Raw genomic sequence first — 13,547 nt, forward strand, 5'->3', positions numbered from 1 at the left:
TTCTTTCTTTGTTTCTTTCTCTCTTTCTTTCTTTCTTTTCTCTGTTTCTCTTTCTCTCTCTTTCTTTGAGATGGAGTCTCACACTGTCACCCAGGCTGGAGTGCAGTGGTGTGATCTTGGCTCACTGCAACCTCCGCCTCCTGGGTTCGAGTGATTCTCCTGCCTCAGCCTCCTGAGTAGCTGGGATTACAGGTGCCTGCCACTGTGCCCAGTTAATTTTTGTGTTTTCAGAGAAACGGGGTTTCACTATGTTGGCCAGGCTGGTCTCGAACTCCTAACCATGTGATCCACCTGCCTTGGCCTCCCAAAGTGCTGGGATTACAGGCATGAGCCACTGTGCCCGGCCTGTTTGACTTCTTATATTTATTAGGACATTTTACAACTGAGAGTAGAAGTTTATAGAAAATTCATGACAAGTAAATAATTCTTGTCCAGCAGTAATGCAAACATTTTAAGTCTGGTGGTAACGGGAATCCCTGAGGTTATAGTTTCTTGCTTTATAGGGCATTTACTTGCCTTGTCAAATTCATCTCAGCATTCCTTTGACCAACTACCTTCAAATTCTCTTTTGAACTGTTCTTAATATTTCTACGGGTGTCCTCCTTTACTAAAGAATCGATGCAAGCTTTGACATGTGTTCATTTTACATCTGTTTGAGAATCATGTTTTTCAGTTTTTGAAAATTGGCCTTTACCACCTTCCTAAATTCTCTGTGGTTCCAACTCAGTGGCTACATTGCGAACAAGAAAGGGGGTGGGAGATGGCGGATAAGGTGACCAAAAAGAGAATGGCACAGAGGGCTTTCCTGCACGAGCCTAGGAGCCTTGATGTTTGCCTCATGTCGTGGCTTGTCCTGGACTCCCAATGTACCTACCAGCTACAGTGCCAGGGCACTGGGTGTCTTCTGAATGGCACTGAACTGCAACACTGAATTGAGGCCGCAAGCAACAGGGCTCCTCCCCAGCAGGGAGAGGGGAATGCCCAGGCTTCTCTCCTGGCCTCCTGATGTCCATAGCTGAGGAGGGATTGCTTCCTCCTCTCCCATCCACTCACCCCATAGGCCTAGTAATGATGGGGCCTGTGACTGTTACCTATAGCTGGCCACCCCACGTATACATTTTGTTTGAAATTAAACGCATGACCAGGATGGTGGCTCATACCTGTAATCCCAGCACTTTGGGAGGCCGAGGCAGGTGGATCACAAGGTCAGGAGTTTGGGACCAGCCTGACCAACATGGTGAAACCCCGTCTCTACTAAAAATACAAAAATTAGCCAGGTGTGGTGGCAGGTACCTGTAATCCCAGCTATTCAGGAGGCCGAGGCAGGAGAATCGCTTGAACCCGGGAGGTGAAGGTTGCAGTGAGCCAAGATTGCGCTATTGCACTCCAGCCTGGATGAAAGAGCGAGACTCCATCTCAAAGAAAAAAAAAAAGGAAATTAAACACACGCACACACACATGCACACACGCATGTGCACACGCGTTCTACATATGCATTCAACTCAATTTTTAAAACTACTTTGTGTCCCATTCATAGAATAAAACTAGTCCTCTGAAGAGCTCCGTCTTGTGTTTATCCTGCGGTTTAGCCCAAATTTAAGAAAAACTATGATGTATTGTACTACTGGGTCCTGTATCTACATGTAAATTATCACATCTAATCCTCACAGCCTCCTTTGGAGGGGGGTAATGGTCCGTTTTACTGATGAGGGAGCTGAGGCTCCGTAGGGCTAAACAGCTTGCCCAAGGTCACACATGGTGCATGGGACAGGGCCAGCCAGCTGGAAACCCAGGTTTGTCTGATGCTGGCCAAGCTCTTCCTTGGTTTATCACGATTTGCTCCTCCGTGGTCAGAGCTGATAGGGTCTCAGAGACTGCGGGGTCTCACCTATGCCCTCCTCAGATGGGAAAACAGACTCCAAAGCCTATCCCAGAAAGGAAGATGCAAAATCAGGACTCAGGCTGGGCGCTGTGGCTCATGCCTGTCACCCCAGCACTTGGGGAGGCTGAGGTGGTGGATCACTTGAGGTCAGGAGTTAGAGACCAGCCTGGCCACCATGGTGAAACCCTGTCTCTACAAAAAAGAAAAGGAAGGAAGGAAGGGAGGGAGGAAGGAAAGGAGGGGGGGAGGGAGGCAAGGAGGGAAGGAAAGAAAGAGAAAGAAGGAAAGAAAGGAAAGAAGGAAGGAGAAAGGGAGGGAAAAAGAAATGAAAAAGAGAGAAAGAGAGAGAAAGAAGAAAGAAAATGAGGACTCAGAACAATCGCTCACACCCTCTGAACGTGACACCCTCTGGACACCTAGAAGACTCCCCTCTCCCCCACCAGGCTCTCCTTAGAAATATCTGCTCACAGGTCTACAGTGGATGGCACCCTCAGGAATCGGGAAATTGGCGTCCACATTTTGGCCTTTGGGCAGGCCCCTCTCTCTTGCAGTCTCAGTCTTTGTGTATGCAACATGGGCCAATCTGGGGGAGTCTTTGAAGAGACAAAGACTGGTGAGGCAAGTAACTTTATAAACGCACAGAGTGCCCAGAGGTGACATGGCAAGGCTCACTGGAAGCTCCGCAGCCAGACTCAGATCCAGCTCTTGTCCCTTCCATAGCCTGTCACCTTGAGTCAATTTCTTTCTTTCTTTCTTTCTTTTTTGAGGCAGAGCCTTGCTCTGCCGCCAGGCGCCAGGCTGGAGAGCAGTGGCACAATCTCGGCTCACTGCAATCTCCGCCCCCTGGGTTCAAGCAATTCTCCTGCCTCAGCCTCCCGAGTAGCTGGGACTACAGGCGCGCGCCTCCACGCCCAGCTATTTTTTTTAGTAGAGACAGGGTTTCACCAGGATGGTCTCGATCTCTTGACCTCGTGATCGGCCCGCCTCGGCCTCCCAGCGTGCTGGGATTACAGGCGTGAGCCACCGCGCCCGGCTTCTTTGGGTCAATGTCTATGCCTCAGTTTCCTCATATATGAAATGGGGGTCATAATAGGATATACTGCATAGAGTTGTTCTAAGGGTTCGAGGGCTTGGGAGTGCCTGGCACATAGTGATCGCCCAGTAAAGTTAGCGTTTAGTGCAGGGTTAGCCTCAAGGCGTTGCAACCCCAGAATACCCGGGGTCCCCCAGGCTCCGTCCGCTCCCGCAGGCCCCGCCCCCTCCCCCGCTCAGTCCCGCCTTCTTCTCCCCAGGTCCCGCCGGCGCTGCGCGCCCGGGTTCCTCCCGCCACCAGGGGGCAGCGGCGCTGAGGGCGGCCTTCTGGCGGAAGCCGGCGACGCTCTAGGTGGCTGCGGCGGCTCCTCTGTGGCCAGTGGCCGTGGCGCTCTAGCCGGCGGCCGTGAGGGGCGGGCTCTCGGTGCTGCGGCCGGCAGGCAGCGATGGCGGCCGTGCGGGGCCTGCGGGTGTCGGTGAAGGCAGAGGCCCCGGCGGGGCCGGCCCTCGGGCTCCCGTCCCCTGAGGCGGAGTCCGGCGTAGACCGTGGCGAGCCGGAGCCCATGGAGGTGGAGGAGGGCGAGCTGGAGATCGTGCCGGTGCGGCGCTCGCTGAAGGAATTGATCCCGGTACGGGCGAGGGTCGGGGGGCTCGGAGGAGGTCGCAGGGCGAGTGCCCGGCGCCGGAGGAGGCCGGAGGGGGCGGTGGCCGGAGCCCCAGCCGGGGAAGTCGGAGGAACGGGAGAGAGGGTAGCCGCGCCCCGGGGCCGGGGGCGCCGGTCTGGAGTAGGAACGCGGAGCAGGAGAAAGGACGCCGGGGCGCCGGAAATGGGGGTTGAGGGGGTGGCGGGGAGCTGGGAGGGAGTTGAGGACCCCCCTCCGCTGCCCCCTCCGAGCCGCGCAGTGCAAGGGGGTGAGTGAGGAGGGGCTGGAGGGATGAGATAAAGGGAGAGCCCTGGGCGGGAACAGAACCAGGACAGCCCCGAAGGAGCTGCTGGGTGGCGCCAGCGCCCAGGTCTCCTGAGGGTCTTGCCCCGGAGGAGTGGGGTCTGTGAAACACGGCGCTCGCTCTTTCTCTTGGGAGTGCGTAGAGCAGCAGACAGGTACATTGTCAGCAGCGGAGCTCACTGCTTCTGTCGTGATCAGGGTCGCCCTGACCCCCGCGGCCCCACTGGCACCTACACCGTGGCCCCAGCATCTGACTCAAAACAAAGTGGAGACGACCAATAGACGTCCTTGGTCCCTCCTTCACCACGCTGGGGATGCTGAGAGGTGTTTTGCTTGTGGCTTGGTGGCTGGGTATCCAGTTCTTAGAGCTGGTCTCAGGCCTGGATGACCCCTCTTAATTTCTCACCTAACATGAACCACTTTTGACCACATGTCAACATATTTAGACTGAAGTTACGGAGAAAGGTTAAGATATGATCGCCAGAGAGGGCAGACGTGAATGGTTATGATTAACAGCAGTTACATAGTAGATTTACCATTCACTTCATTCACTGCCATTCGCTTCATTGTGTTACTTAAATATACTGGCCGTGCACGCGTACCAGCTCTTCAGGAGTCTAAGTTTCAGACCAGCCTCAGCAACATAGCAAGGCCCCTTTGGGGTCCCTCCTTTCGCTTCTCCCGATCTCAAAAACAAAACAAAACCGAAATAAATATCACTGCTGTTGTGAAGTAGTTGTTACCATTCCTTCAGTCATTCAGTTCAGCGTGTATTTATTTATTTATTTATTTGAGACGAAGTTTCACTCTTGTTGCCCAGGCTGGGGTGCAATGGCGCGATCTCGGCTCACCGCAACCTCTGCCTCCCAGGTTCAAGTGATTCTCTCGTGCCTCAGTCTCCCGAGTAGCTGGGACTACAGGCATCCGCCACCGCACCTGGCTAATTTTGTTATTTTTAGGAGAGACAGGGTTTCTCCATTTTGGCCAGGCTGTCTCTAACTCCTGAGCTTGTTATTCACCCGCCTCAGGCTCCCAGAGTGCTGGGATTACGGGCATGAGCCACTGCATCCCGGCCTCAACGTGTATTGTTTATCGCATCCCCCACTATGTACCAGGCACAGTCCTAGGTGCCTTGATCAAGATCAAGATCAAACTCCCTCCTGGAGTTTATGTTCCAGGTGGGGGCACATTAAATAAATAATTTTGTCAGTGTTAAGTAGTGTGAAGAAAGTAAACCATGTTAATGGGATAGAGAGTGCTGGGGGGCGGGTAGCACGGGGAGGAGAGAAGGGGAGAGAGTGGGGGGAGGGGGAGTCTGTGCAGAGGGGGAAGTAGAATGTGATAAATAGGATGGTCAGGGAAGTCCTCTGAGATAGGGACACTTTAGCTAAACTCTAAATGACAAAAGGGAGCCAGCCTTGTGCAGATTGAAAGGGAGTTCTCCGGCAGGAGCAATAACAAGCACAGAGGCTCTGCAGTGGGTCCAGGATTGTTGGAAAGTTCGTAGCACAAATGGAAGAGCAGTAAAAGAGCTCAGGAAGGCAGGTAGATACCACGGAGGAAACAGACTCAGAGAGGTCAAGGAAACCACAGTGTCCTGTAATTAGTGACCGTCAGAGCCGAGGCTTCAGTGCTCGCCTGGTATTCACATCCCATCCTCTTTGCATTGCACTGTGCCGGTCCGGAGTTCTAGGTGAGGCTGGACCTTCTGCACTGAGGTGAAGGGTTATGCTCCACCTGGTGGCGGGACATGGGGATTTGTTCAGACGAGGTTGGGGAGCTGAGTGTGCCTCATCTTTTGACATTTTCCAAAAAGCCTTTAGATTTTCTTTACATGGATACTTTCAGTTGATGCAATTACTTCAGGTTTTGGATAGGCTCTGATCTTCTTATTGGAAGATCTGATTGATAGCATAGAATCACTGGCATGGGGCTTCTTAATAAAAGGTTGTCAGGGGTAGGAAAGGGTTTTGAAAAGAATGACTATTCAAAAAGAACCAGACTGGCCAGGTGCAATGGCTCACGTCTGGAATCCCAGCACTTTGGGAGGCTGAGACAGGCGGATCACCTGAGGTCTGGAGTTTGAGACCAGCTGGCCAACATGGCGAAACCTCATCTCTACTAAAAATAACAAAGTTAGCTGGCTGCAGTGGCACATGCCTAGAATCCCAGTTACTCGGGAGGCTGAGGCAGGAGAATCACTTGAACCCGGTAGGTGGAGGCTGCAGTGAGCCAAGTTCATGCCACTATACTCCAGCCTGGGCTATAGCTCGAGACTCCATCTCAAAAAACAAACAAACAGAAAAACAAAAAGAACCAGAGTGGGTGTGATGGCTCATGTGTGTAATCCTAACACTTTGGGAGACTGACGCAAAAGGACTGCTTTAGCCCAGGAGTTGGAGACCAGCCTGGGCAACATAGGGGGGACCCTGCCTCTACAAAAATAAAAAAATTAGCTGGGCGAGGTGGCACATGCCCAAAGGCCCAGCTACTCGGGAAGCTGAGATGGGAGGATTGCTTGAGCCCGGGAAGTCCAGGTTGCAGGGGAGTTGAGGCTGCAGTGAGCCGTGATGCTTCTACTGCACTCCAGCCTGGGCAACAGAGTGAGACACTGTCACAAAAAAAACCAACCAGTCGGCAGGCTGACTTTTATCATGGGTTTTTCCTCAGTTGCTGTCTGAATTTCTTACCCTTCCCCTTTGTGTTAGGACACAAGCAGAAGATACGAAAACAAGGCTGGCAGCTTCATCACCGGGATTGATGTCACCTCCAAGGTAAGGCAGACTGGGATGCCTTTATTCAGGGTGATGAGCAAGTGAACTTAATCAACCTAACCCCTAGTACTTAGCACTAAATACTTTCTTTTTTCTTTTGTTGCTGGATTTAAATGTCATACCTGTAATCCTAGCACTTTGAGAGGCCAAGGCAGGTGGATCATTGGAGCCCAGGAGTTCCAGACCAGCCTGGGCAACACAGTGAGACCCATCTCCACAAAAGATACAAAAATTAGCTGGGTATGGTGGCACATGTCTGTCGTCCCAGCTACCTGGGAGGCTGAGGTGGGAGGATCGTTTGAGTCTGAGAGGTCGAGACTGCAGTGAGCTGAAATCGTGCCATTGCCCACCAGTGTGGGCAACAGTGAGACCTTGTCTCAAAAAAACAAAATGTTGTGTTATATATACAATGATGTCTTCATGCATCCTGAAACTGTGCAGGACAGTCATGGAGAGGTAAACTCACTCTACCTAGATACCTGTATGTAACCATTTCCAAGAAAGTGGCCAGTATCAGGAATGCTTTTTTAAATGGTATGTCCGTTCTTTAAAAAATGTGTACTGTTTCAGTTGAAATGAAACAAAACATAAAAAGTGCCTGGCACATAGTAGGTACTTAATAGCCTTTATTCCTCATCAGTTGTAGACTTAGAAAAATAGGGCTTCTTGATTGCCTGGCTGTCTGAAGTTTGAAGCCCAAGTCAGGGGAATTATTCTCAGTACCTAAGACTATTGGCTTGTATCTAACGATCGCTATTACTAGATTACCACCTTCACTGTAACACCTCATAGAGTCAAGCCTATTATTTTCCTTCTACGTAGTCAATACATGTAAGTTGCTTTAATCAGTGATGTTCAATTTTAGACAATTTTTCTGATTTTAATTGTGCTGTTTGGAACAGAATTTTGTATTACATTTCTGAATAATAGCATATATTGCTGTATGGAATAGGTAAAAGCAAAAATAAGAATATCTCATGCCTACCTTTTTATAGTTTTTGTTTTGTTTTGTTTTTATTTGTTTGTTTTGAGACAGTCTCACTGTATCACTGGAGTTCAGAGCACAATCTTCGCTCACTGCAACCTCCACTTCCTGGGTTCAGTTGATCCTTCTGCCTCAGCCTCCTGATTAGCTGGGACTACAGGCGGATGCCATCACGCCCAGCTAAGCTTTTTATAGTTTATCTGTGTTTCAGTGTGTTTCCAGTTACTTAAAGGCAAAAAAAAAAAAAAAAAAAAAAAAAAAAATAGAATTGGTCATCTTTTAGACAAGAAAAGAGAATAAAGTGAAAATCTTTTTTTTAGTGTAATTGGATAAGTAGACTGTTCATAATCTTACACCGTTTGCCATGATATGAAACAGGTATTTGGGAGAAGGGTGGTAGTCTCAGAGTTAGTACTTTGTTTCTAAAGGAAGGTAAATTGTTGTTTGTACTGGGAAGACTTCAGTGGAAAAATGGGCATAACTATTGGGAAATAACAGATGTGTTGCCACTTTACCAATCCCCGCAAGGTTTCTGTAGTCAGACCTTCAGTTAGCGTGGCAGAGTCAACATGCAATTAATGAAGGGGGCCGGGCGCAGTGGCCCATGCCTGTAATCCCAGCACTGTGGGAGGTCGAGGCGGGCGGATCACGAGGTCAAGAGATCGAAACCATCCTGGCCAACATGGTGAAACCCCGTCTCTACTAAAAATACAAAAATTAGCTAGGCGTGGTGGCGCACGCCTGTAGTCCTAGCTACTGTGGAGGCTGAGGCAGGAGAATCACTTGAACCTGGGAGGTGGAGGTTGTAGTGAGCCGAGATCGTGCCACTGCACTCCAGCCTGGTGACAGAGCGAGGCTCCATCTCAAAAACAAAGCGAGCAGGAAAAAAAAAGGCAATTAGTGAAGGGTTCCTAGGAGCCATCAGAAAGAACCCCACAGGTGGACCTGGGTTTATTTTACCTCCTAGAAGAAACTTATATTTTCCGAGAAGTGTCAATGGTTCTTTTTTTTTTTTTTGAGACAGAGTCTCGCTCTTGTTACCCAGACTGGAATGCAATGGCGCAATCTCGGCTCTCCGCAACCTCCGTCTCCTGGATTCAGGCAATTCTCCTGCCTCAGCCTCCTGAGTAGCTGGGATTACAGGCACGTGCCACCATGCCCAGCTAATTTTTTGTATTTTTAGTAGAGACGGGGTTTCACCATGTTGACCAGGATGGTCTCGATCTCTCGACCTCGTGATCCACCCGCCTCGGCCTCCCAAAGTGCTGGGATTACAGGCATGAGCCACCGCGCCCGGCCCGTGTCAATGGTTCTTAAAGATGAAAACTGGTGATTCCATGGACACAAGGCTGGAAGAGGAGAGAGAGGTTTTTTTTTGCTTCAGTGTTATTTTTAAACAGACTAGCTTTCGGGAGTGGACTGCTCAGGCAGATATAATGTGGAAGAGCGTGATAGGTGTGATTACCATGCCCACAGACAATGAGAAATGGTGGTTGTAGGTGGGCCCCTAGAAATAGCACTGGAATCAGATCTGCTTGCTTACTAGCCGAAGTATTCCAGCAAACCTTTCTGCTTTTTTGTACCTCCATTTCTGCCCCTGGAAAATTGGGATGTTGAAATTGTTTCGTTGTAATTTGTTGGCATAATTGATAGTAACAAATGCAATGTCATATAACTTCGTAAACGGTAAAGCACTCTTCATTCAGCCAGCAGATACTCACTGACTTCCTAGTGTATCCCAGGCACAGTGACAGGTGGTGTGGGGTTGGCCATGGTTGTAAGTCACAGCAGTACTAGTGTATGCCCTCCCGGTCATTGAGTGTGAATGTCCAGGTCTCTGCAGAGCTTATTCAGGGTGCAGTGCTGCTTATTTCTTCCTGTGTATTTCAGGTTTGCCAGTGATGCATCGTGATGCATTTGTAATTTAACGTGCCTTCGCCATCTTTTACTACTGTAACTTTTTCTGTACTTTCTAGGAAGCAATTGAAAAGAAAGAACAGCGAGCCAAGCGCTTCCATTTTCGATCAGAAGTAAACCTTGCCCAAAGAAATGTAGCCTTGGACCGAGACATGATGAAGAAAGGTACAGGGTGTTTTGGGTGAAATTTTTCCACATTTCCCCAGAGAAGGACTTTTTCCTGCCATTGTCTCATGCTTCTGGCCTTGCCTTGAGTGTCCACTCCTTATCCAAACACTCCTGCGAGAAGGGACCTGTGAGTCTCCATTTCTGAAGTCACCTGTTTAAGGTTCAGATGCTGTCATCTGGCTCAGATATTAGAGCTGGGAAATAAGAGATTGTCTTTTCTGAGGAGGCCCAGAAAAAGTTACCAGTTAGTGGTGGAGCTGAGATTCAAACCCGTGCTTCTAAGGACCCTTCCTCATTTTCTGCTTTTATCATAGAGGTGTTAATTTTCTTTGCCTTTAAATGTAGTGAATGTGTATCACAGTGAGACCTTCTTTTAGGGTGTTGGAGCAATTTTGAGATTGGTGGGGAAAAGCCATGAACACTTTTATTGATAATCTGAATCTATTGGCCGGGCATGGTGGCTCATGCCTATAATCCTAGCACTTTGAGAAGGCCGAGGCAGGGGGATTACTTGTAGTCAGGAGTTTGAGACCAACCTGACCAGCCTGGTGAAATCCCGTTTACTGAAAAATACAAAAGTTAGCTGGGTGTAGTGGCGCATGTCTGTAATCCCAGCTACTCGGGAGGCTGAGGCGCGAGAATCGCTTGAACCCTGGAGGCAGAGGTTGCAGTGAGCTGAGACTGCACCACAGCACTCCAGCCTGGACAAGAGTGAGACTCTGTCTCAAAAAAGAAAAAAAAAAAAATCTGAATCTGGTGATAATCCTATTGTCAGAGAAAGCTAAACTAACCCTGCCCTGAGTTTTAAGCCTGCCCTTCCAGTTGCACTTGTGATTTTATTTCACTTTTGTGTTTTGTTGGCGTATTTTGCACCCTAGAACTCACCTTGAATTATAGTATAATCTGCTACAGTTTTCTAAAACAATTTATAAATAAAAGGGAAAATTACTACTTTTTTAGTGAGTCTATGTTCTTATTTATTATTCTGCTCTAATATAAATCCATGAATGCAAAAGGCTTCCCTCTGTGGTGTTTGCACATTTGGGTGTTCATAAAGGGCTCAGTAGGCAGCTTTTCCGAACACACGGTAAAGGCCTCTGCTGTATTGTGTGAGCTTCTGCGACCTTGTTTGGTTGATAAAAGCAAAAGCTCTGTAAATATGTTGAATGAATGAAAGAATAGCTGCTGTTTTTGTGACCTTGCTTCTTTACCAGACACTGTTAAGCACATTGCATATGTCTTTTTTGTTGCTCACAGCAACTCTGTGAGGAATATATATATATTTTTTTTTTTTGGGACGGAGTTTCGCTCTTGTTACCCAGGCTGGAGTGCAATGGCGCGATCTCGGCTCACCGCAACCTCCGCTTCCTGGGTTCAGGCAATTCTCCTGCCTCAGCCTCCTGAGTAGCTGGGATTACAGGCACACGCCACCATGCCCAGCTAATTTTTTGTATTTTTAGTAGAGACGGCGTTTCACCATGTTGACCAGGATAGTCTCGATCTCTTGACCTCGTGATCCACCCGCCTCGGCCTCCCAAAGTGCTGGGATTACAGGCTTGAGCCACTGCGCCCGGCCTGAGGAATATATTTTGATCCCTATTTTACAAAGGAGGAAGCAGGCTCAAAGTAGTTTAATAAATTGCCCAGGGTTATGTAGCTAGAAAAGGTGGAATCAGGATTCAAACCTGGTTTATCGGACTCTCCAGCCTCGCTCTTAACTCCTTGGCTCTGCTGCCGTTCGGTGTAGGATATGGTGCTAGTGACTGACATGGTGTCCCCCCTCAGTGAGTCCCAACGGCACAGTAGTGTGGAGCAGAGCTGAACTCTAGAGCCGCCTCACTCTTTAACCTGCATGACTCGTTCAGGTCAGAAACACAACCTTGCTTCCCTCGTGGGCGGGGGTTTCTGTTTGAGGAAGTCCTGTGCAGGCCACGTGCTGTCAGGTGCCTGCAGTCAGGGTCCTTTCTCACAGCTCTACCTTGAGGGAATCATGGTTTTATCACACCTGTTTGTTTTTTCTTTTCCTCCCTGCTCTAGACACTTATTATCACACCTGTTATCTTCTGGTCCTGAGAGCGTTCCTTGAGGCAGCTTGCCTCTGATATGGTTCATGCCTTTCACTCTGCGCATTTGCCCTTCCTTGTTGCATGCCTTGTCTCTGGTCAGGTGTCACTTCCTCCATGAAGCATCTCTGCTTACCCACTTGAAGTGGTTTCTCACCTCCTCCTGGAATCTAGTTCCTTTGTGACTGTGGGTGAGTTCTTGAGCCTTGTTAGTCTCAATGTCCTTGTCTGTAAAATATAAATACGATACTTAGGATCTCATTTGGGGTTAACTTTTAATTAAAAAAATTTTTTTTCCTTTTTTTAAAATACAACTCCAATCTCATGGTTCTAAAGATATTCCTAAAAAAGGCAGTAAGGTCTGCCCTGGGATGTCAGCTGGGGAAGTTTGCTTATTTCAGTCTGTTCTTCATCCAGGAGTCAGCATGGCCTAGGATAGTGTTCCTGCTGCCCGTCTCAGATCAGTTTACATTAGTTGGGGTTGGATAGGTCCCAGGGATAGCTGTTGGTTTTGTTTTCTGAGACGGAGTCTCGCTCTGTCACCTAGGCTGGAGTGCAGTGGCACCATGTTGGCACACTGCAACCTCTGCTGCCCGGATTCACATGATTTTCCTGTCTCGGCCTCTCGAGTAGCTGGGATTACAGGCATGTTCCACTGTGCCCGGCTAATTTTGTAGTTTTAGTAGAGATGGGGTTTCACCATGGTGGCCAAGCTGGTCTTGAACTCCTGACCTTGTGATCTACCCGCCTTGGCCTCCCAAAGTGCCAGATTACAGGTGTGAGCCACCGCAGCTGGATGAGAGTTACTGTTTTTGTATCTTCCCAGGTGATTTTAATGTGCAGCCAGGATTGAGAACTATTGATTTTGTGGTTATGAGCATGAGCTCTGAAGCCCAGTTACCTGGATTTAGATCTTAACTTGTAACTTTCTAGCTCTGTGCCCTTGGGCAAGATATTTAGCCTCTAAAAATCTCAGCTTCCTTATCTGGAAAGGCAGATGACAGGGCTGCTGGGAAACTAACAGAATGTCACAGTTGGTGGAGTGACGCTTGGCACGCAGCAGGTGCCCAGTTAATGTCAGCTGTCATCGTCCTCTGGTATTCTCCACCTTCCCAGCAGTGCTTTCAGTGACCGAGCTTCTTGGGAGAGTGGGGAAATTGGAATAAGCATGTTGACGCCTGCATCCACGCCAGGGGTCCAGTTAGTTCAAGTCATTTGTTGTTAATACCAACAATAGTAATAAAAGATCAGATTTGTCAAATGCTTACTATGTGCCAGTCACTTTGCTGTGTAATTAACTTATTCTGCCAACGGCCCTTTGAGGAAAAGGTGTTTATTATTTCCGTTTCACTGATGAGAAAATTTAAGGTGCTGAGAGGTTGGGAAATGTGCTCATAGTCCCACAGCTCTGTCAGTGGCACAGCTGAGGTTGGAAGGCTGATCTGACTGAAGCCTGTGTTCCTACCTGTCCTGCCAGCATTCAGTCTGGGATGTGCTACACCAGACTATTCTGCATCAAGAGTGACTTGCTGCATTTGAATGACTCGGTGTCAAACAGCTTCAGCCTCCTTATCCCCAAGATCAAAGCTCTTGTGGTTGGAAGAGACCTTGGGTTACCTGCCCAGCGCTGCAGGCTTTTTGGCAAACTTCCTCATGGTCTTTCGGCCTCTGCTTGAATGTTTCTTAAGTGATGGCATGAGAACTGTGAGGCAGACAACTTTATTTTTGGATGCTTACTTGTGTTGAGCATTGCCTTCTAGCAATTACTGTCTGTTAGTG

General features: G+C 48.8%; 1 protein-coding gene across 3 annotated transcripts in view; it reads left to right on the plus strand.

Annotated features, from left to right (window-relative positions):
- The first annotated feature begins 3,310 nt into the window (after positions 1-3,310).
- NCBP3 (nuclear cap binding subunit 3) overlaps positions 3,311-13,547 on the plus strand; it is a 32,678-nt gene continuing 22,441 nt past the window's right edge. For 2 of the 3 annotated variants that reach the window (XM_017512196.2, XM_017512197.2), the window contains exons 1-3: positions 3,312-3,543; positions 6,570-6,635; positions 9,597-9,702. In XM_017512196.2, coding sequence (XP_017367685.1) covers positions 3,361-3,543; positions 6,570-6,635; positions 9,597-9,702 — 355 coding nt within the window. In that variant the 5' untranslated portion in view covers positions 3,312-3,360. Of the gene's footprint in view, positions 3,544-6,569; positions 6,636-9,596; positions 9,703-13,547 lie in introns of all 3 variants that reach the window. The other variant, XM_037732699.1, reaches the window with a different exon arrangement.

The sequence above is a fragment of the Cebus imitator genome, unplaced genomic scaffold (genome assembly GCF_001604975.1).
Source record: "Cebus imitator isolate Cc_AM_T3 unplaced genomic scaffold, Cebus_imitator-1.0 Scaffold464, whole genome shotgun sequence".
Lineage (NCBI taxonomy): Eukaryota > Metazoa > Chordata > Mammalia > Primates > Cebidae > Cebus > Cebus imitator.